The 23,315-nt window shown below is 39.3% G+C and overlaps 1 protein-coding gene across 9 annotated transcripts in view; it reads right to left on the bottom strand.

Annotated features, from left to right (window-relative positions):
* The window catches only part of Kcnn2 (potassium calcium-activated channel subfamily N member 2), a 476,524-nt gene that overhangs the window by 24,056 nt on the left and 429,153 nt on the right, over window positions 1–23,315 (bottom strand). For all 9 annotated transcript variants that reach the window (XM_063230941.1, XM_063230944.1, XM_063230942.1 and 6 more), the window contains one exon: window positions 4,887–5,028. In XM_063230941.1, the coding sequence (XP_063087011.1) occupies window positions 4,887–5,028 (142 nt within the window). The remainder of the gene's footprint in view (window positions 1–4,886; window positions 5,029–23,315) is intronic.

The raw sequence follows: 23,315 nt of genomic DNA, 5'->3' as shown, positions 1-23,315 counted from the left end.
CATGTGCTGCTTGGTCTCCAGGATGAACTCGTCATGCTGCTTCCTGGCATATACCTCACTGTGCTTGTGGTCGGAGGAGCTCAGGGCCTCCGTGTTGCTGAGGACAGCTGTGGTGCCTTTCAGGATAGCTCCTGTCTTTGTTGTGAGTGTGACTTCTCGGCTCCGGTGTAGAACCCTCATTTCCACCAGGACAGCTCATTCACTCTGCTGGCATGGACTTTCTGGCTTCCACCACTGACCCCTGGGTCTTCCCGGCACGGATCCGTGAAAGAGACTGGTGTGAGTACTTCTTGTGGGGCTCTGGGCCTCCAGCTGGACTCGTGGGAGGCATTGTCCTGAGCTCTGGGTTTTCATCTGGACTCATGTGGGACATTGCTGCGGGATTCAGGCTCTTGACTAAATAATCTACGTCTTTGGTGTTGCAGATAGATTCCCTGCATTTTCCTGTGTTAACTCCTGGTGACCATTATAAATAATATTATAAACTCCATGTCCTGAACCTAATTGTTCTCTGTGTACAACCCCTAACTACAACAACCCTCTATCAAATATTTTAAATATTTTAAGATGTTAAAAAAAAAAGGACCTGAGAGTATTTTGCTCATTCACCTACATACAACACCAGGGAATGGCCTCAGACTAGGAAGGGATTACATGTCCAGTAGCAAGGGAATAAAACCTCAAATGGAAAGATGGACCGTAGATAAGAGTTTTCATCCTACTTATTTATCTTTGTGACTTCTAGTTAGTTGATTACTGGGAGCTGGAATACATTCAGACCAAATTAACAGTACTTAACTATTAATCTTTGGGTTGAAAATTACTTACTGACAAAATATATTCTTACCTCTGAGGTGTCCCTTTTGAAGCAACCTCGTATTTTCACAAATACGGAAAAATACATAGCTTTTAGGACATTTTGTGCCCATCAGGAGAATGATAGATAGGAAAAATGCTGAGTGGAACAATTACTTCATTGTAAAACTGGAGAATTAAGAAGCCAGGTGACAATGACAAAAAACTGACACTATCTGCCCAATGTCTTCACCAAGAAGATGAGAGTCACCTAGAATTCCTCTCATTGTCATCACGAAATTCACAATAAGAATTCTTAATACTTTATCAAACAGGAAGCAAAGAAGAAAAATGAGAAAATACATAATTGTAACCTTAACAGTTTTCTCTTGAAGGGTAACGAGTGGTTTCTTTCTATTAAGCAATTCCATGATCTCATGTTTTTTAAAATAATATATGGGGGAGAAGAAAAGATCTTTGACACTTCAACTCCAATTCCTAGTTAAATTTTGATAAAAGGGACATTTTCACTTGACTTGTTTGATCTATCATATTTAAGTAAAGTTTCTTTCTTTTTTATCTCAGTGCTGGAATTGAATCTCACTCAGGGGAGACAAGTGTTCTACCATGGAGAGCATCCCAGCCTACCATACTGGAATTACTGTTACAGCCTACCAGCATTTAAGCACCCCTTACTTGGCTGGCTTCATAATCACCTATGTCTAACATTGCAAACACAATCAAAGCACTGTTTACCAATAGGCTGTGTGTGACTGTCTTGCATTCACGATTTACCTTTCAAGCAAGGAGAGTCTTTTCTTTTTTTTTGATAATCCTAGTTGTTTCTCTCTTTGAAATAGAGAAACCCATTTCTATTCATATGTATTTCTGCACAGATTAATTTTAATCTAATGTCCTCAGCTCTCAAAATATAACCTGTGACACAAAATTAGCCATTTAAAAAATTTTAAATTACAGACTAGTTTTGAGTTTTAGCTAATGAAATGTGAACATCCAATATGATGACACGCAGTTATTCATCATTTCAATTGGCTTTCCCAAGAAAACAAGCAGTGTAATTTCTTTATGTGCACATTTTCAAAAAGGAAATCTTCAAAGGTGTGAGAATTAGATAAATTCTACTTCTTCATGAAAACGAGCCACACAAATATGTAAATTCTACCAACATTTCATAAGCAAATTAAGAAAATTCAAATGTAAAAGAGTACAAAGAAGCTTAATATGTCGGAGAGAATCAATGATTCACAAAGACCCCTGTGCAATCTCAGGGGTGCTAAAAATCCTGTTTCTTTTGCACAATTTATTAACGGCCACAAACTGAGGAGGGGAAGAGAGACTCAGAGATGACTCAGGGGAAATCTGACAGAGTGTATTTTACTTAAATATGTTTTGCAAATGTCTAAGTTATTTCTGGCTTAGGTAACCCTAAAGTATATTTATACTTCCTAAAATAGAAAAAATGGTTTAAAAAAACCCTGACAAAACACATTTCAACTTAAAAAAATGAATGTCTTTAAATGCTATGTCAAAAAAATCTTTAAGAAGTCTATATTGTCACCCAAACATTCACCATGCTAGTATCTAGGTAACCTGCATTCATGGCTCTTATCCCTAGGAAAGTCACAGGAGCTATAATCAATCCCCAGAAGCCTGCCCAGTATCCCAACTCCATGGAAATTTGCTCATCCTGGGAAACAATCCAACTCTATATGGCATTTTACATGGGCTCTTCAAAGATTAGTGAATTGTGCTATATGCAAGTAATCCATTTTTAAGCAAGTAAATTAAGAAATAAATCTGTTCCTTAGGAGGGAGAGCCAATGAAGCCACTCCACCTAGGCATAAAGATTTTACTATGACCTTAAAAATCTGGGAGGAAGTCACTATAAATTTCATTACCTACATTTGTGTCAGTAAACATTAAAAGATGCTTATGATTTCTATTTTCTAAAACAGAGCAAGATCAATAGAGAAACCTAAGCAAAGAATCAGTTTAAGGAGGTAAGCAGAAGTTTTATACTGTAAGACAAAACTTTGAAGGAATTGTTCTTGGGATGTGTAGGTTAAGAAATATTGAGTAAAAATAAATATTCCACAGGCTAGTATATCTAGGTAAGGATAACATAACATCAAATTTGGCTCTGAAGCTAAGGCTTTTGCTAAACCCTTAATCACATCTTATTCAAGAATAAAAGGGGCGGGGCTGGGGATTTAGCTCAGCGGCATAAGCGCCTGGCTTGCAAGCCCGAGTGGTCGTGAGTTCGATCCCTGGTACTGGTAAAAAAAAAAAAAGAATAAAAGGGGGGAAATCTTGCTAAAAATGATCACTAAGTTGTTTCTAAGAAGCACCAAGGAATCAACTCTGCAATTACCAGCCCTGCCTTATATAAACAGCATCATTCATGTCCCCATGGGCTTGTTATGGGGCTTTACAAAAATACATCCATGCACATTTTATTTCCCAAAGTATTAAACTGCATAGCAAAATGCTCTTATTTGAGGAAAAGAGGGAAGTAATACAAGAGTAAACATACAATGGTGCATACCAAATATAATGAAAAAATTAAAGTTCACTATAATTCACAAACCATATTTTCCTTTTATAAGCAAATAATAATAAATTGTGCCTCCAAGTTATATTTTTCACAATGGGATTTGAGACCCTGAATTTTATTTCCACAGCTAGCTCCCTTATCCTAGTTGAACACTACCTAAGAGTAGAACCTGCCTCTCCATTTACGTCATGGGCTCTCAGTCCTTCTAGCTAGTCAGGACTCTGGAGCAATCTTCCTTGGCAGATGTGTGAGGGCCAGCAGCCACAGGCCTTTCCTCCTGCAAACCAGTGGATGGGCACTGAGCATACAGGTGTTGAACATGCTACTTAAGTTTAGAAATTCTGGGCATTTTTAGCCTCAGGATGTTGTAGTACTGATTCTTATTTTAATAAAGGCAGGAGCACCCAGGCAAGCACCAACATAATAACAGACTTCAAAAAGCAGGTGAGCAATGAACAGAAATCTAGATCACTGTCAATAATGCATCGCCCAATGGAAACTCCCTGTAGCCGAAATATTTAGAGATGCTCACATTACATTATGCTAACAACTTGTTAGCCTCCCATTTCATATCCTTTAAGCAAGCAGCAAAGTAGTTCTGACTTAATCCTAGTGTGTGAGGGACAGAGAACATGCAGAACTTGTTAGCTTCCTTGAGGCACACTGGCCTGTCACCTACTGTCAGTGGCAAACCACTGTCAAGTGTTCTACAAGACCTGGCCTCCTCTCCTCACTCCATGCCACCCTCTCTTCTGCCTACTTACCTTGTTCAAGTGAACTAAGTTTCTGCTTGCCTCATTGCCATCAAAACATGTCATCCTCTCTTTCTGGAATGTTCCTCCTTCCTCACTACTCAGAATTCTCACTACAACTTAAAATCTATTTTTCAAGGATGATTTTTCTAATTAGATCCCATCCCAGTTCCTCAAACAGTTTGGCACTATCTCTTTCTTATCACAAACTAATGATTATTTATTAATTATTTTTCAAATGTAGGGCTTCCTTGTAAGCTCCAATGAAAAAAGAGCAAACACTATTTTCTTTTGCCATATTCCCAATACAGATCCCTAAATCAGTGCCTGTTACTCAAGAAAGTATTTGTTAAAACGATAAAAATTTTAAGTTTTATATGATAGTTCAACCCTTCAACACACTTCCAGATAGTGAATTTGGTTGCTAATTTAAGGAAAGTAAGGTCAGAGAAACTGATCTAACATAACTCAATTAGTTGGAAAAAGCAGAAACCAGATTTAAAGAACTATCTGACTCAAGCCATGGCTCCAAGACCATTTCATCAAATCACTGCATGGGGCATAGAACAGCCCAGGAGCTTTAGGTCTTCAAAAGATCTTCACAGTGAGAATAATTCAGAGCGTCTCTCTCAAGACCAAATTCTTTTTTTTATATTGTTTCCTACAATTGGGAAAAGGAGCATCTTTTGATGCCTGCGGACTGAGTGGTATAAGTGCCATTTAGAGTATAAATGAAAGAGATGAGAAGTGAAAAGACACTTACCATAATTCCTGTGAGCAAACAGACTCCTTTCCCACAGTATGTGTTAGGTACCATGTCACCATAGCCAATGGAGAGAAAAGTTATTGAAATCAACCACATCGCTCCAAGGAAGTTGCTAGTAACATCTTGCTGATCATGGTACCTGAAAAACAGCAAAGAACGCCAACCCTTTATAATTAATCTATAACATGGGAGTTGAGGACAGTTTGATTTGATTCAATGAATTCTTTGTGTTTTCCATAAACCAATCTAGTTGGAAGTTTTCCAAACTTGTAATTTTAAATAAAATTGAGCTTCCATCTTAGCATTCTGAAAGACATCGGAATTTCTTCAACTTTAAAAAGAATCTGAAAGAGAAATGATAACATATGAAAACTATTTTTTTTTTTTACATTTATCTTTGTAGCTTCCTGACTTCTACTAGTGTCTCACTATTGTTTGGTGCCTAGCTGACATGCCAGACCCATGAGACAATATGCAGGTGCCCAGTCTCACACCACACGCTTATAGCAAAAAGAATCATGTTATACCCTTGGGACTCTCCTTTTTCTATTATGACATTCCTAATATGGGCCAACTCTTCACTGTCCTTTAAATTCAGATGGGAGTCTTTGCAGTTTAGTCTCCCTAACCTCTTCCCTAACTCACCATCTGTGTGTCTTTCTGTGTATCCAAGGGCTATACTATAAAAGTTACGTACCTGGAGGCCCTTCATCAGTGGCCATCCTTGAAGACACAAACTATCTCTCTAATCACGCAGTCCCTACCAGGAACCAGAGGTAAACAGAAGTGTTTATCTTACCAGTTGAACTTATAATCAGAGGGGAGCAGAATACAATTTGAAGTACTGCATTAATTTTTGTTTTCTGGTAAAGAAGGGCCTTGTGTCAGAAGCACATCTGCTATTTTGTTTGAAATGCCAGCACTAAATAAATCTCCTGTGCTCACAATGCAGACACTGTCCTCCATGCAGACACACAACAGCTGGGCCATGTGAGCTACTGCACTGGGTGACTCTGCTCTGGGAGTACACTCCCTGAAGCCCTGAGGCAGTGACCCTCCCTAGGTCTCTCCAGCAGTCAGACCCTAACTCTGCTCACTAGAGGCGCTGCTCACTCTTAACACCTCCAAAGAAGCGTCCTTCTCAGAATACCAGCTGGGATGGCTTCACTCTTCTCAGCTTTTATTCTACAAAAGATGCCAGTACTGATTTCACTCTGGATTTATTATGCCTACCACTTGCCTTGGGTTCCGGAAAGCTCTGCATTTTGCCCCTGCCCCTCATGTCAGGTTTCTGCTTTTATTACCCAAGGTTCATGGAATATAAGCTTTGCTCTGCAGTCTTAGAAGATCTTACACTCTGTCATGCTTATCATTCTTGTATCTTTGCCTTCTTCCAAAAAAGACAGAAGAAACGCTGTTGCTGTTACTATGGAATGAGGAGCTAGTAGCTGGAGTGAGTGGAATCTCAGTGTAAGAAGGAAGGGCAGTCACTGGGTCCCCTGAGAGAAAGGAAAGGGGATTAAACAGGCAGCCAACCCCGGGAGAGGAGCATCTTGAGAGGCAGTAGGAAGGCAGAAACTCCAACTTTTTCACATCCAAGGACAGCCACTCTGTCCAGCTGTGGAGGCCCTCTGTCCAGCATGTCTGGGTGGAGAGTCTGTTATTGCCAAAGGGAGGCCAAGATGTATTCCTAGCTTTCCAGAGGACAGGCAAGTGCATGTTTTTTTTTCCCCCTTTGGTAGAGCACCTAACTAGAGAGTTCAGTATTCCACACTATGAACTACAGTCTCTAGAGGGCGGCTTCTTTCTACTGCCCAGAGGGACCCTCAACCTTGGCATGGGTATGGAAATCTCATCTGTTCTTCCTGCAGCATTTTCTATTTGGTTTTCACAGTTGGGAGCTGTAAATGACTGAAAACTGCAGTGAGAAGCAATGAAACCTTTAGCCAAACTAACTCTTCTTCAGTTGCTGCCTTTAATGAGTGCATGTCTTAAATATACATGTAAATTTCTGCCAAATGCTCTAAAGTACTAGGCTATTCTATCTTTCAGTAAATATTTATTATGTGCTATGCACATTACACTACACTCTGTAATCCTGTATGGAAGGACTAATTAAAAACAAAAATATGTTTCTAGAAGTTGACATTTTATGGCTGGTATTCAATGGTAAATTATCCTTTTTTTTTAACTTATGAAATAATAAACTTATCTAAAAATAGCCCAAAATGGAACATAACATCTCATACTGATGTTACATTCAGGCACACGTAGTTGTGAATAATCAAGAGGTAATTAAGAACTAAATTGGGAAATTAGGTACTATTAGAATAATTACCTGATTTCTTTCCTGGCAACTCAAACAAATACTAGGCTTATCATCATGATAAGAATACCCCCAGATTTTGAATCAATGCAGAGTCACACCCTCATGAATGGCACATACAATGTAAGGAAATTTCTAAACATTTCTTTGAGCAGAAGCTAATTTCATAGACTTAGACAGTTCCATTCTTCTTCAGAAGAACTATTCTGAGAAAGACATGAAAAATTAGCTCATGTGCAAATTTCAAGTTCTGATTAATATAAATGCCGTTTTAATGAAACATACATTAAGTAAGATTAAAATTAAGGCAAGAAATAGCTGGTGATTTTAAACTTTTGAAGACCGCGGTTTCAGCAGAAGACTGCTTGAACTGTGTCATTTAGCATTCCCTCTTTGGTACACTTAAAGATGGTGAGATGAGCTTTGAAGTTTCCCAAGAAGCAAAATGTTCCTTTTCTCATTTTCTACTCCTCATTCATGTCTTCATTCATTGCTCAACTGTGGATCTAGCATGGTTTCCATCACAATAGACAGCTCAGTGTGAAATGTAACATTTGCTTAAGTACATGGGGGTTCTCCAAGGAAATCACTGAGATCACCCTGTAAGAGATGGCTACACCCAGCACTCCTGCTTCTGGGACCTCCCTCTCCCCCTATAAAGCTGCTAAGACTTCTTGTAAAGCCCCTTCTCTGCGCATGTATTTCCTTTCACCTGGAAACACCTCACCTTACATTTCTAGCCCCCATCTTTTTCTCTGAGATGCTGCACACAGCTTCTGGTCCACATGATTCTCTAGGCTTCACCTGTCTCTGTATCCACAAAACATGCTGCAGATATCTTGCACCAGTCAATAAATGTTTACCGCATCACAATATGTGATTTGTAATTGTATAATGTGACCTTTGAACTGAAATCATGAAGAAGTGGAACATCTATGTCTTATTCATTGTGGCAGCATCACATAATGCTTAGAAATACATAAAAGGAAATTGGTATGTATTAATTAGTGTGGCAATGTGAAATGTATTCTTAACCTGACTTCATGTGTTAGCGCCTCAGGATCACACACAAAAAGCAAGTGGAAATAATTCTTGGTCAGAAATCAAGATAATTATATTTGTGCTATATGCAAGATCTTTATGAAACTTATAAGATATATTTATAGCTATAAAAAGAAATTCAATAGTAGAGATTAATAAGCCCAAGCTATGTTTGTTTATCCCTCTCTGTTAAACTTATCATTAATACTAGAAGTGGCAAAATATTTTATTTGAAATGTCAGCTCTGGTCTCAAATCTCAGCCTTAGATAAGTAGTGCAAATATTATGCAGATTTAAAGGCATGTAAATAAATTCTTTTTGAATCTACCTTGCTCTCTCCTGAATACCAGTATAATGACCGTAAGACAATAAAAGACATATAAATTTACAGCAAAAGGGAAAGGTACAGAGCCATCAGAGAATTGGAATTAACACATTTTTATATCAGTGAAACTGCATCATTCTTTCAGCCAAGACTGAGCAATGGGGAACTAGAGTTCTAGCCCTCTCTTGAAGCAACTAAACACACACACACACACACACACACACACACACACACACACACACACACACGAGAAACATTTGGAATAATGGATAGCAAGATACTAGTCTAGCAACAAGAGATGATGATTCTTAAGAGACACTTAAGAGCTAAAGTCAGTCATATGCCTGTCCCCACTTAACACCTTAAAAGAAACTATGGAATGCAGCCCAGGAAAGGGAACAAGGCGAAGCACAGGGTCTCCCTGTGTTGAAGGATGGTAATGGTAATTTAAGGAACTGAACAATCGCTGTCTCCGGGATCCATGTGAAGAGAGATGTGCGAGGAGAGTGATCCAGGAGACCTCCAGGGTATCTCCACACAGTACATAGCTGTAAACTCATCCAAAGCTGAAGTAGAAGTACTATAATGTAAAACAGTGCAGAGTCACTGGGAAATGGACCATAGTAAATGGTATAATATAGAGTGACAATAAGGCTGTGTTAACTTGGGGATAGTATACCTAAGTGTATAAGTGTGCCATCAGACCGTTCTCCTATACAAACTTACCCCCACACACAAAACCCAGTGCAACAGCAAATCAAAGACTAGTTACTGATAATCCAACAAAGCACATAAGATGGAATAAAAGATAGTCCCAAAGGAAACAAAAATGGGGGTGAGGGAAACAGAAGCAAAGGACAGATGAGACAGAGCACAAATAATAAGAGAAAATGTGGTACTTATACACAATGGAGTACAACTCTACCATAAAGAAAGATAAACTTGAGGCATTCACAGGTAAATAGATACAACTTGAGACCATAATTATATAAGTGAACTATGTCAGACACACAAGTTTAAATACTGTATGATTGCTCACATATGAGAAATGTAATCCCATGATGCTGGCCACAAATCAGATTGGCTATAAACCAAATTAAATTCAATGGTTAGGCTCCAAGTTGACCTTACGGGATAATTTGATTTGATTTGCAGGTAGAATCATGGAAAGAATTAAGTTAGTGAACTGAGGCAGCACTGTAGAGAGAGATAGAGAGAAAGAAGATGAAGAAATAGATAGTTTTCAAATAGCTGCAGAGCAAGAGATGGAGAGAAGGGAAAGTGATGAAAACAGACTTTTGAAAATGGAGGAAGACCAAGAATTGGAACGAGTGGGAGAAGGGGATGAGTAGGAAATAAAATTAAGATGCATTATGTATATTACCAGTTCTCCATCATAAATGTAATCAGTATGTCCTGCAAACACATACTAATTTTAAAAAGGCACAGATTGTTATAAAAGCTGTGGATATTTCATAACTTGGAGAAACCAGGTACCATATGATATATAGGTAAGATCCAAAACTAAAAACAGAACTGCTTAAGCTGAAGGACATGCACTGATGGATCACCAGATAACTGCTTTGCCTCACACGGCCACACCTAAGAGACCAAGAGTTCACTCTCTGGGAAACAGACTGAAGGCCCAGGCAGAGGCAAAGAGATTCTTAGACACTAAAAACATGGCAAATAAGTTCAAGTTTCTAAACCAAACAGTGGCATTCCTAATTTCCTTCCTTTCTTCCCATTCCAGACTCTAATATTAGAACTTGCTAATGCAGAGAAAAAAATTTTTTCTGGAGAAAAGAATGCCATCAGAGAAAAGGCAATCATGTATCAATGTCAAAAATTCCCTACTAAACATTGCAGCTTTCACCCTTCCGTGGATTTCATTGGACAGTAAAACTCTTTCTCATACAGAGCTTCCAACCAGTTTCTAACTCCCATCCTTGAATGGCAAAGAACCACACATTATCAGCACATATTTATGCCTTCTGTAAATAAAATACTAACCCCAACAAAAAGAGAGGGAGGGCTAAAAGGAAAAAAAGGAATGAAAGGGAGGAAGTATCAAATAAAGAAACTGAGACAATGCAGAGGGGTTGGAGAGAGACATATGAATTTTTTAAATTATGAAAATCCTGGGAGAAAATACTACATCTGTAAAATAGGGTGAAGAAAAACAACCTGATTAAAACTCAAATTTGTAGTGAAAAACCCAACTATATTCAACTAGACTACAAATCAGAAATCTCCACAGAGAAGAAAAAGAGAAGGAAAAAAGAACAGAAAAGATACTTTGCGAGAGAATCAACATAGAAGACCTAAGCGCAGTCTTTCCAGGAGAATTCAGAAAGCAGAAGGCATGGAATGAAAATACTCCTCAACAGGAAAAGTGGAGGGCAGGACTTTCTGCTAAAGAGAAGAGTATAAAAGAATCCACATACAGAACAGGAAAAGATGCAAACCAAGGAGATCAGTGTATAAATTTTCAATGTCAGGAATAAAGAGAATACCAAAAAATTTCAAACAGAATAAAAACAGACCAGAGCTAAACATCAACAATGGTTGCATCTATAATAACATTTGTTTTACCGGGTATGTATACATGTGTTGGGGTGGGGTAGGGAGCAGTCTTTTTCCTCCCATTTCTATAGAAGGAAAAATGTGGAGAATCTGGAGTAAGAACCCAGGGTCCCTTTGAGCAGGTTCTCTGTGTGGTAAAATGTCGATTAACTTTATTTCAGAAGGAGTTTCTCATTCAATGATATGTTGGATGTCTCCAATGACAGTGCATAAAGGAAGCTTTGGAGGCAGAGAGAATACACAGATGAATAAGAAAAAGCTTTCATGAGAAGTTTAAATCTAGTAAGACAAAGTGCTAGTTGCTAGGAATAATATACTAGTGTTAATAAATGTGAGTATAAGATATAAAGGCATAGTAATAAAAATATATACAACAAGATTTATAGTCATGCTATAAAGGCATGATGAGATTACAACTGATGAAAGTATTTTTCTTTTAAAATGGATTTAAGTCTAAGCTAAGAAAATTATAGACAAGCTTTTCATATACAAAATCTCCAGGAGATCATTCCCTGATCAAGCAGGATGCAGAACGATTTGTTGGGTAGAAATATTTCACGCATAATCTAGAACACCCCTGACCCCCAGCCAACCATGAGGAAAAAAAATCACGTACTTTCAAAGTGCTCCCTGGGTCAGTACCAGCCAGTATTACCAGCACTGAGAACCACTGCTCTCGAGGGGTCTCCAGTAATGGCCATTAGAAAATCTGGAGCTGGCTTCCTGTCAATACATCTGAATATCAGTGAAATTAGAAAACTGCAGTGGGCACAAATGCCTGAGGAGAATTACGTTTTCAAGCCTCTGACAGCCTTCAAGAAAATACTAAATTGCGTAACATTATTTTCATTAGGACTCACATTGCTAACCAAGTTCTCTTCCCTCCTGTTTCTTTCCTAATCTCCAAAGAGCACTTATTTTCTGGAGCAACTCCCATTCAGTTCCTGCAGTGTGCAGGGTCCTGCACATAAGAGCTCCTTCAAGGGCAGCTAAACCCTGTCAGAAATGAAGTCATACGTGACCAGGGCAGAGCCTCCCTCAGTCCGTGTCTACCAGTGACAGGGGCTTCCCTGATAGCTGAGAGAGCCTGTCCACACAGGCACTGTTGGCATCATTATTAGAAACTTTCCCCACAATTTCCGGAAAAGCTGGCTGCAAGCAGATTCTCCACATTTTTCAGAAGCAAAGAGCAATGTGGTGGGCAGTCACTAGGTGGCAGTGCCACACCAATTTATCCCAACTGACACTGGAGGTCACCTGCCCAGTGCTAGGGATAGGAACAGACACTGTGGCACACTCTGCTGTGAAAGCCCTCTGAGAGACACCCCGAAAGCAGGTGCATTCCACAAGAAAAACCAGCGTCATGGCTGAAGCAAACAGGCCCAGTGTACTCCTATGCCCAGCAGCTCTGAGCTGACATCCAGAATCTGAGTGTTGTTTAATGTGCATGTCTGGAAGCTAAACCCACCACAGATCCAAACTAACACAGCTCTAAGGTGGTTGTGTATCTCCGCATTTTACTCACTTGAGATTCTCTAGATCAAGACCAAACCCTATATCTTAAACCTGTAAGGAAAAATAAATCCCCATGGATGTTTCAAACTAGGCCATGTTGAAAATGAACCAGTATTTGAGGGCATAAACCTCATCTGACATGGACAAGCAAAGACTGAGGTGGGTATAGACACACTGCCCCACTTCTTGGCTCTGTGTGAACAGCAAGTCACAGGCTCTGAGCCTGGCTTTCCTCTACGAGGAGAATTGGGCCACCAACCTCCCCAGATACCTGAGCAGAGAGATACCTCAAAGCCAGTGCACAGGCTGTGTGCCTATGCTAACTTAGCAAGTACTTCTTGGTACTATAAAAGTCAACACAGAGCACAGCTGTGACTTTGGGAAATTCTTGCCTCTCCAATAAGGTCACATACCTAGGGCTTTTCCCAGGGTTTGCAGTTCTGGGTGTGGTGCCCTTCTGTGTGACCTTGTTTCGGCTGTCTCTTTTGGGGAGCACCATGATTAGTGCCATTAGCACATAAAACAGCATAAAGGGGACTGGAGAAAAAAAAGAGGGAGAGGAGGAGGTACCTCAGGAGCTTCCTCAGCCAAGTAAAGGCAGTGCAGAGTGAGAGTACATCAGCCACAAAATGAGCCTAGAGGAGTGCTCAGCAAAAAGAAGTCAGGCTGAAGACTACCCTGTGCCACTCCATTCTCCTACCAACAACACTGGACTTCTGTCTTAAAGGTGTCAGGGAGAAGGCGGGACACACACACTTCTCTGTCTAGAGTTGGGATTCCTGAGACATCTGTGATGCAGTTTCTGTTGAGGGCTCCCAGGCAACAGAGAAGAATCCTGTGGATCCATGTCCACCGAGCTGCAAGATACACGGCTATGGTAGGCTGTTGTGATGAGCTGATTTTAAATTCCTAATATTCAAAATACAGCCAAGGGAAATTCCCATGTCATACACAGGATCACAAGAAGTTTTAGCTTTCAGCTCTTCAGTTTCAGGCCATGCTCTAGGAAAGTGGAACATTCCTGAATACCACTGCTTTATTTTTTCAGAGACAGATAAGACTCAGAATCAGAAAACTGAGCCACCAAATTAGAGAAGAGAGAGAGAGTTCTCAGGGACACTAAGCTGAAGGTGACTCTACAGAAGCTCAAGAGAAGGATCACAGATTTTCTAAGAAGGTCATTTGTAAAGTTTAGCAGTTAAATTTCCCCACTCTAACAGTGCCTGCTAATTGCACCTTGCTTGATGGAGCGTGGGAGCTAAAATACAAACTGCAATGCCAAATGTCATGAACTAAACTAAACACAGGTCTGCATTCATGAAGGAGCAGCATGTGCAGCAGACACCCTCAAACTCAGCCCTCAATCACTCTGGACCTCCTAACCCCCTTGCACCATGAGTTCCCCAGAACATCCCTGCGGAGCTCTGCACTTCAGGCGATGTTTTGTTAAGTCCAGGAAAAAAAACCCCAAAAATTTAAAAAACACTTTTATCTAAGCAGAAAATAAAGTGGGATAATGAGAGAGAGAGACAGAAAGAGAGAGAGAGGCAGTCACAGAGAGAGAGACAGCAACAGACCACAGACAGGAGACAAAAGTGAGGAAAAGGATAAACAGTGGAAATAACTCCAACTAAATAAGTTTTCTTTAAAAATATGTCAATAAGTGTTTAAAGGGAAATCACTACATAAACCATGACAACTCAAAAAGCTTCAGATGTAGTCACCCTACAGATTGCTTAGAAGTCCATCTCCTTTTTCAGCCGCACACACATTGATCACACGGTGTTAACCGTTTAGCTCCAGGGCACCCCAAGATCTTGCACTCAAGAAGCAGGGCCCGTGGAAGGTACCTGGATCGTGGGGTGCTATCCTCATCAGCAGAGGAATCCTGAGGGTGTTGCTGGGTGGCTGGGGCCCTGACTTGAAAGATGCATCTCCCTCCCCCATTTAGTCCTTCTCTTTGCTTCCTGGTTGCCATGATGTGAGCAGGTTTTTCTGTTCTCTTTCCTGCCAGCCAACTAGGGACTGAAATCTCTTTTTAAAAAAAAAATCTCTTAAAAAAAAGAACCAGAATAAACTTCTCCTAAGCTGTGTCAGCTATTTTGTCCCAGCAATGAGAAAGCAACTACGACACATGGCTTTTACTAGTTCATACCAAAACTACCAGCTACTCTAGAGAAAGAAAAACAAGAAGGGAAAAACGAATTCAGAATTCCTTCATTACCCCTCCATTTTCAACACTTTCCAGATTTAAAAGGGTCATCAGAAATGCTCACTGGTCGAATGTTCTCATCAGCAGAAGCAAGAAAGGGAAAGAGCACAGTTTGTGAAGTGGGCCACACACTGCGCTCACCAAAGCACACAGGTAAGATGACTCCTGACGCCAAACACTGCGCTGTCCCCAGAGAGATCACAGTTTAGGCTTGCCAAGCTGGTGAGATTAACTTTTCATTAGGAAACTTGGGAATCACTGCCAAGGAATAGTACAGAAGGGAGCCTGGATAACCAAAGGCTGTCAAAGATCAGCAAATGTGCCCAGGAGCAGGGTTTACCTCAGTTGTGCAATGATATTCTCCCCCTATTAAACTATACTTCACAAATGTGAAACTACCAAACCCAGAGATATTTTCTATGAAAATGACAAATGTGAGGAAAGGACATTCAAATCTAAGGCAAAAGGGTCAAAGAGCACTGAACTATCTTGAACTTAGATAGTGAAGGATTAGTTATGCAAGTCCTACTCAGAGGGGTCAATACCAGCTTTCTCCTCCGGCCTCTACATCAGGGTTAAGAATTACTAGATGTACAGATTGGTAACTGCAGGGGTACTAAAAGGCAGATACAAGTATTTGTATGTGTTCTATATAAGTTTTCTGGAAGCTGACATATAAAGATAAATATTACAATTATGAACTATATTGCAATACTACCCAAAAGAACTTTCTGCAAAATTAATGAAAATGCTGAATATCTGTCCTGTCCAACTTTAACCATGTGTCCACAGAGCTCCTGATACATGGCTAATACAAATGAGAAACAGGTTTTAAATTTTATTTTAGTGTAATGAATTTAAAATTAAATTTAAATCATCTGGGGCTCTTCATTGTCATTTTGGACAGCAAGGACCAGCAGGTAAAGTCATGGCAAGAGAGACAAAGGACACACGTCAGCCTTGGTGAAGCTCTCACAGGAGTCACTTGCAATGTCCTCTCTGCCAAATTGAAATGAGGGAAAGAATATAGCATATTTCCTGGCTTCCAGGACCTTAAACTACAGGTTGGACCTGACACGGGATGCTCTGCTTTTAGTGGCTTATTTTGTTATTTTGCTTCCTGAGTATGTTGTAAAACATTTTAAAAGAACCAACAGAACTGGCTCATTTTTGTATCTGGATTTACTCAAGCATGCAGTATTCCCTAGTGCCGGGGAAGAATGTACCAGGTGCTACAGCCCAAGAGGGAAGCCAAGGACATTTACCCAACAGTTCTGAGATACAGACAGTGAGGAATTAATCTCTATGGGTGTGCAAAGCACCCTGTTTTCCCTGTCAAACACATTGGTCACTTCGAGGCTGCGGCCCACAGCTGGTGCCCAAGGCAGGCTTCCCGTATAGATTACTTCAGGGTAGGTTCTTCAGAGGCGACTGCTCTTCAAATCAACCTGAACACCAGAGTTAACACTCTGCTCATGTGGCATCTTACTGGAAAAAAACCAAAGCAGGGATTCAGATCATATGTTTACGTTTAATTTTATATGTTATTTAGTTATAATTACACTGATAGTATACTATAGTCAAAACTCATGGGTGGGTGGAAAGACCATTTTAATACTTTGCACTCTTTGATTTATGTCAAAATTATTTCAAAACAGGTGTTTACATGGTCTGAAAACCATATTGTAAAGCATAGCACGATGGACGCAGCCCATATCTTTTTGCTTTCTTTAGTGAACACGCATTTTTTCCAAGCTGCACAGTTTACTTGTGAATAACATTTTCATACTGTTTCTTCTGATGGGAAAGTGAGCTGAACACTTTATAAAAACATTGACGTGAGACACTTGTGACCTCAGAAATAACTGCCACATTTTTTTCTTAGTAAATGGAAATAAGGAACATGGTAAGGTATTTTTTTAGTATATTAAAGATTTACAGTATTTGATTCTTGATTTCCACACAAACTCATAATAAAAGGGGTGCTTACTGTGTAATCATTTGACAAGTATCTTTTTATATTTTGTTCCAGGGAATATCCTAACAAACTCATACAGCCAAACATGTATGTGTATGTGCATGTGTGTGTGTGTGTGTGTGTGTGTGTGTGTGTGTGTGTGTGCACATTACCTATACTGTTACTCCATTCAGAATTTCAATCTCCTTTTATGTACAGCTTGGAAACCATGACTATGTTTTCTGAGAATGACCCCAGGCAGCCTTGATGCAGTGGCTCACGAACATAATACGACACACAGGTAATGAAGACCAACTCCATCGGTCACTGCACAGGCTCTGATGTATGTTCAAGGAGAAAAGCTATTTCAGAGTTAAGGTGGTAAGAGCAGCAGGTCTTCTTCAGCTGTGTCTGACCCTCTGACTCTGCTGGGGAGATGAGAAGTTCAGTGCTCACCAGGGATGCACAGGGCTTTCGGTGAGGCTTCAGGTCAGCACAGGACCACACAGCAGCCTGGGGGGTGCTTGCTGCCTCTCACCAGGGCCTCTGACATGGCACACAGTTGTCTTCCCTTCTTAGGGCTCCAGCAGTTGAGCTGGTAATATCTTTAAACACCAAGGGGCCCCAAACCAGACATGCTAGAGTCACCTTCTCAATGCTTGTCTTTGAAATCAAGGACCTTAGCCAACTATAGTGACTTGTGCCTCTAATGCAAGCACAAGTGGGAAGGCTACAGGTTTGAACCCAGCCTGGTATTTCAGCAACTTAGTGAGATCCCATTTCAAAAAATTTCTGGGAATGGAGCTCAGTGCAAAGGCGCTGGGTTCAATCTCCAGTACTCCCTCCCCAACCAAAGCTAAGACATCTGGGGCATCCACCTTTTAACATTTCCAAGTGGGTCAGTCTACATTCTCAGTGTATCTCTCCTCGCTTCTTTTGTCTTAAACTTTGTCCTGAACTTGCCTCCTAAACGCTAGATGAGGTACGTTCAGTTCAGGAGCTCCTGCTGCCTCAGCCCTCTAATAACGTTACCCTTTTCTTTTCTTTTTTCTTCATGCTATGAAAAAATAAAATTTATAACAAAATAATAAGTGAATAACAACAGTGAAAACACTTTGCATTGTTATCTTCAAAGCAGTTAGAGTACAAGACCCAGAGAGAAAAGAGATTCTCTCTTCCAAAGAAATGGACAATAGCACAGAACTTTAGCCTGGCTTCTAGTCCTCCACCTTCCACCTTCAAAGGAGAATACTGTCTCTCATCTTCTAAGAGTGAGTTAGGCTTCCTCTGCTGTGCGATCCCATGATACCTGGAATCAGCCCTATTACCTTGCCCCCCAACTTCTGTCAGGGGGTGGGGGGCTGTCACTCTCTTTTTCAAAGCTGAATGACTAATGCTAGAGTGGATCCAACTCACCTTTCCTGCCATTTCTACCACCACCAGACACAGGTCCAACCGGGTCCTTTGTCCCTTGGCTTCTACTGTCCCTTACGTGACATCCCCATCTGCAACTCCCCAACTGACAAGGATAGCCCTACTCCAGGAGGTGTAAGTGTGCATGTATTTCACAGCACTTGTGTTAAATTATACTTTTATTTTGTTATTTGTATCTCTCTTCTGCTAGACACTGAGAATCCATGGAGTAATTGCCTCTTAAATCCCACTGACTGATTCAAAACTTGGTTCCCAGTAGGAACCCAGCAAATGTTTGTATAGTAAATTACAAGAAGACAAAATCTTAGAAGCCTAATCAGTAAAAGAAATGAGTGCTGGAAGTTAATTTCTTTAAATAAGAACATAAAGCCAGGATAAATCAAATGTAACACAGTTGTCATGTAGCCAAATAGAAATATATTATGTGGAATATTAACGTCCATGGTCTTTTTATGGGATTTTATTGTTTTAGATGTGATATGTTACAATTTGTTGATGAGTCTTAACTGGAACAAGTTCAAATCATAAATCATTGATGATAAACCTATCAGATTAGTTTAAAATTATTATTAACCTCTCACCCACAATGTATAGGGAATTGTGTATCTTAGTCATCTGTTCATTTGTGATCCCTATGTTTCTGTTCTTTTTTAATATATACTTTTCAATTTAATCTTCACAGTAGAAGAAAATACTCCTTATATAATACTAAAATAGGACCTAATGATTTTAAAGTTCTTTGTACATACGACAAAATGCTGGAAACAGCCCATATGATCTCTACACAGAAACAGAAAACAAACTTTAAAATCACTGCTGTCATTTTATGAAAGGTCCCAAGTTACTACCATGCAAGGGTGTCACAGAGAAATAGGAACAGGTCTTTAGTAATAACAATATCCACACGACTAATGTGGTAGAGGACTCAAGGTCTGACACAAAGTGAAGAACTTGGTTAAGCCTGGGAAATACTGCATACATCCGCTAACTTTAATGGCAATTAACAAAGCAAACCATTAAATAAAACTCGATGTAGCCCTAAATTGGAGGTGCTACCTTAGGAAACTAAAATACCAAACCCTTCACCTAGAAACTCAGTATCATCCTGTCACTTTTAGTTTAAGGAAAACTGTGGTGAGCTCGGGACTAAAACCTGTATTTCTTCTCTCCAAAGATTTTCTTCCTGAATATTCACAATTTCCATAAACTTGTGACTAATGAATGGCTCCTCAAAGCCATTCAGTTCAACTTTTCATTTAACAGCTAAGGAAACTGAGGCCTAGAAGTGGGGCATGATAGCCGCTCCTTATCTGTGGTCCAGAGTTTGAACTCAAGTTTGGGCACGTTAAGGCACGTCCAGGCTTTTCCATCTGCGAAAATCTGCAGCCACCCATGGCATCACCTGTTTCCATATCTGCCACCCATGGATCCATTTCATGTGCTTTCATAGATTATTTCTACTATGAAAATTTTAAGAGCTGCTAAAATTGGTAACCTTTCATTAAACTGCTTTCCTGAGAGGCCCTGAGGGCAGAAAATAATTTTAGTAAAATCCACTTATTCATAGGAAATTAAATATTTTATGCAATATATAATTTGGGATCTTGTGTTCTTTTTCTTTTTTAACTCTTCAATCTGATTTAGACTCAGGAAGCAAGACATTCCTTACATAATTCCAACGAAGCAGCTCCTGATGATTTAAAGTTCTTTCTTCATGAGAACAATGAAAATTACATGACCAAATGCTGAAAATAACCGGTGAGACTTTCACTAAAGCAGAACAAATTCAAATCAACAGTTAGTACCTCATTAAAGACCCCCGCTGTGTTCTCAAGCACTTAAAGAGTCTTCTCCTTATGGAAAGCCTCCATCAAATCTTTTATGCTGGTATTCCAGACTCTCCAAATGACATTCTGATTTACTCCCAGGTCCCCCAGAGCCACTGTGTTATCAAACAGAATTACTGATATCTGTCCTTTCTCCACCCTGCACACATCTCTCCCAGTTCATCAAAGTTCCCTGTTCCAGGATGCTTCGCACTGCCCTAGCATCTTTCGCCCTTTCTTTGGTTTGGATCCCTTTCTAACATGCACTGTCCTTTATTGTTGTGCAACTTTTCTCTCTGCTTCTAAAATGAAAATCCCAGATGCAGATCTTTGCTCCAGGTCTACCCTAATTTGCCCTGCAGCACATGGCAAGTTACGTAGTAGAGATTTACTGAATGAGGGTATGAAAGACACAACTGTCCACAGTAGAAATGCACATCATCAGCTTATGGATTACTGAGGAATGTGAGGTCCAGACTGGTGACTGGATTTGCCAAATTCAGGTAAATTCCTGACAATCTAACTCCAAATAATGAGATAACTTTGTGTGAACTAGTTTTTGCTGCATATATATTTTTTTAAAAATTCACTCTGCAAATGTCCCTATCCTCCTGAGTGCACAGAAGTTCTAACAGTGGCATTGTCTCTCTAAATATATACACACGTGTGTGTATGCATATCCTGCTGTAATAGTGGTGCACTGATGGGATGTTGGCCTCCATGTAAAGTAGCTGAAGTCATTTTTTTTTGTTTGTTTATTTATTGTGAGGCTGCTGTTAATCGCTATTATTCTCATTTCACTAGCTTTGCTTTGTCTCTTTATAATTTGTAGCTATTTGAGAAACAGGATTCTGTGTTGCACTACAATAGTATCTAATAGAAAGCAGAAAGCTATTATTATTATTATTTATTTTTTCTATGAATAAAGCAGATGGCTTTTTAAAAAGGAATTTTTGATCGTTCATTTACATGTTTGATTTTTTTTTTTTTTTAGCTAAATCCTTGGGTGCAAAGTGAGATGAACCACAGTCAACAGTCCCTTTCACTAAGCTCCTGTGTTAAGGTGGAGATTATCTTAGTGACCTATTATAGAAGACCACCTGTTTGTAACAGTGTAGTGGTGTATCTGTGATACCTGCTGAAGTAAAGAAAGAAACAATAGAATGATGTGACCAAAAGAATTATTCCTCTTTTGGTTTGAAAAGTATCTTTCTATATCCACACAATTTGGAAATTTACCCAGTGTTATCATAAAGTTTTTCCTACGAAAATCTGATCTTGCTAGGAGTAGAGAAAGTTAACAGAGGTCCTTTTAGTTTAAATTTGATCACCACTGGAGTTTTGATTTCTAACTTTCCATACTGTGGTCTAAGAATACAGACGACACACTAATGAAAATTCTATAAAATCTACTGAGACACATTTTAGGGTACCACATGCGGTTAATTACTAAAAAAGCCTATGCATGGTAGGAAGGAAAATATATTCACTAACTGCTGGCTACAGGGCTCAATATGTGCACACTAGATCAAGCTTATTAAACGTGTTATTTAAAGCATCTTACTTTTTTGTTAAATGCTGAGTTACAACGCAAAATGTGTCCATTTTTCCTTTATTTTGCTCACTGCTTTCTTTTTTAAACTTTGAGGCTATACAATTACATATATAGAAGTAAGTTCAGAACTATTACATCTTTCTGGTAATATAATGATCTTTTAAAATTCCTAGTAGTTTTTGTTATAAAGACTATTCATATCTGATATTAACAGTGACACCAACTTTTTGATTAGTATTTGCCCATTATGTGTGTATACCTATAAATATGTATATATATATATATATATATATATATATATATATATAAATTTGTGTATATATACATATAAATATATATGTGTAATTTCTTTTTCTGTTAGTATTATACATGTTTGGAGTACACAGTGTTTACATTTCTTGGGTGGAGTTGGTACATATACATAACATATCTTAATTCCTGCTTTTTTTTTTCATCCAATTTCTCTTCCCTCCCAACCCCATCTCTTGATACCTTTCCTGTCTGAAAAACATCTGTCTCCCTTCTTTCTTTATGTATCTTTTATTTTGCTCTTTACTTAAAATTAACATCCTTTCCTGTGATCACTATCACCTCTGTGTTTCTCTCACATTTCTGAAATTTCTAATGGCTCTATGTGTTGTCTGCTTCCTCCCTATAACAGTTTTCTGCTGTATGTGCTTGGATGCTGTAAGTCTAGTGTTTGTTACTTTGCCACTTAACTTTTAACAAAACATATTTACTGTGGAATTAAACTTCAGCCACCTCCTTCCCTTTGAACAGCGTGGAGCCCCTTGAAGTCTTCTGTTTTTTTTTCTTTCTTTCTTTCTTTTTTTTTTTTTTTTTGTCTTTTTCCTTTTTATCGGTACCAGGGATTGAACTCACTACTGCCTGCTTGCAAGGCAGGCACTTATGCCACTGAGCTAAAGTCCCAGCCCCTCTTTAAATCGAATCACACCTGCAACTGACTTGTGACTTTGCGCTTCAGCTTTGCTCCCTGAGCACTCATGACTGTTGTTTAATGTGTTATTTATGTCCACAGTGGGCCCTCCTCTCTTTGCCTAGTTCCTTCTATCGCAGTTGTAAGCAGTCCCTCCCGAGGTCCCACCTCTCTAGTTCTAGGCTGACAGCAAACTTTTCCTAGCACTTTGAAGTTACAGCACTACATTCCATCTCCACATTGTTTTCATTCTGTAATGTTTGCATGTCCATTGAAATAGAAATAGCAATTACGTTTTTTCTCTTCTCTTCACAACTCCTATGTCCATGTGCCTACATAACAGATTTCTTTTTCTTTACCCTGCTTGGGATTCAATGCGCTTCCAAAATCTGACATATATTTAAATTCAAAAAACAAAACTCCAAGCCATGCTCCCTTTGTTATTTTCTTTTCTACATAAACTATCTCATTTGATGCACAATTCTTTATTTCTTTTGTATTTTCCAGAAATAGAGGGAATATGAATTGTCTGACCAATATTTCCTCCGTTCATTGTTCCAGTTTGCTGCCTCTCTGTGAAGTAGCTGTATCTAATTTGGTACTTAATCTAGCCACTGAGATTCCTCTTTAGCCTTTAAATTTTTTCCTTCTTTTTGAAAGCAGAATTGTAATTCATGCTTTTCATGTCACCTTTCTTTAGTTTACACATTTT

Source organism: Cavia porcellus, unplaced genomic scaffold (assembly GCF_034190915.1).
Source record: "Cavia porcellus strain 051 isolate PalLab524CR breed Dunkin Hartley unplaced genomic scaffold, mCavPor4.1 scaffold_19, whole genome shotgun sequence".
Classification (NCBI taxonomy): domain Eukaryota; kingdom Metazoa; phylum Chordata; class Mammalia; order Rodentia; family Caviidae; genus Cavia; species Cavia porcellus.
The sequence above is the reverse complement of the archived record's forward strand: the minus strand, read 5'-3'. Positions and strand labels throughout refer to the sequence as shown.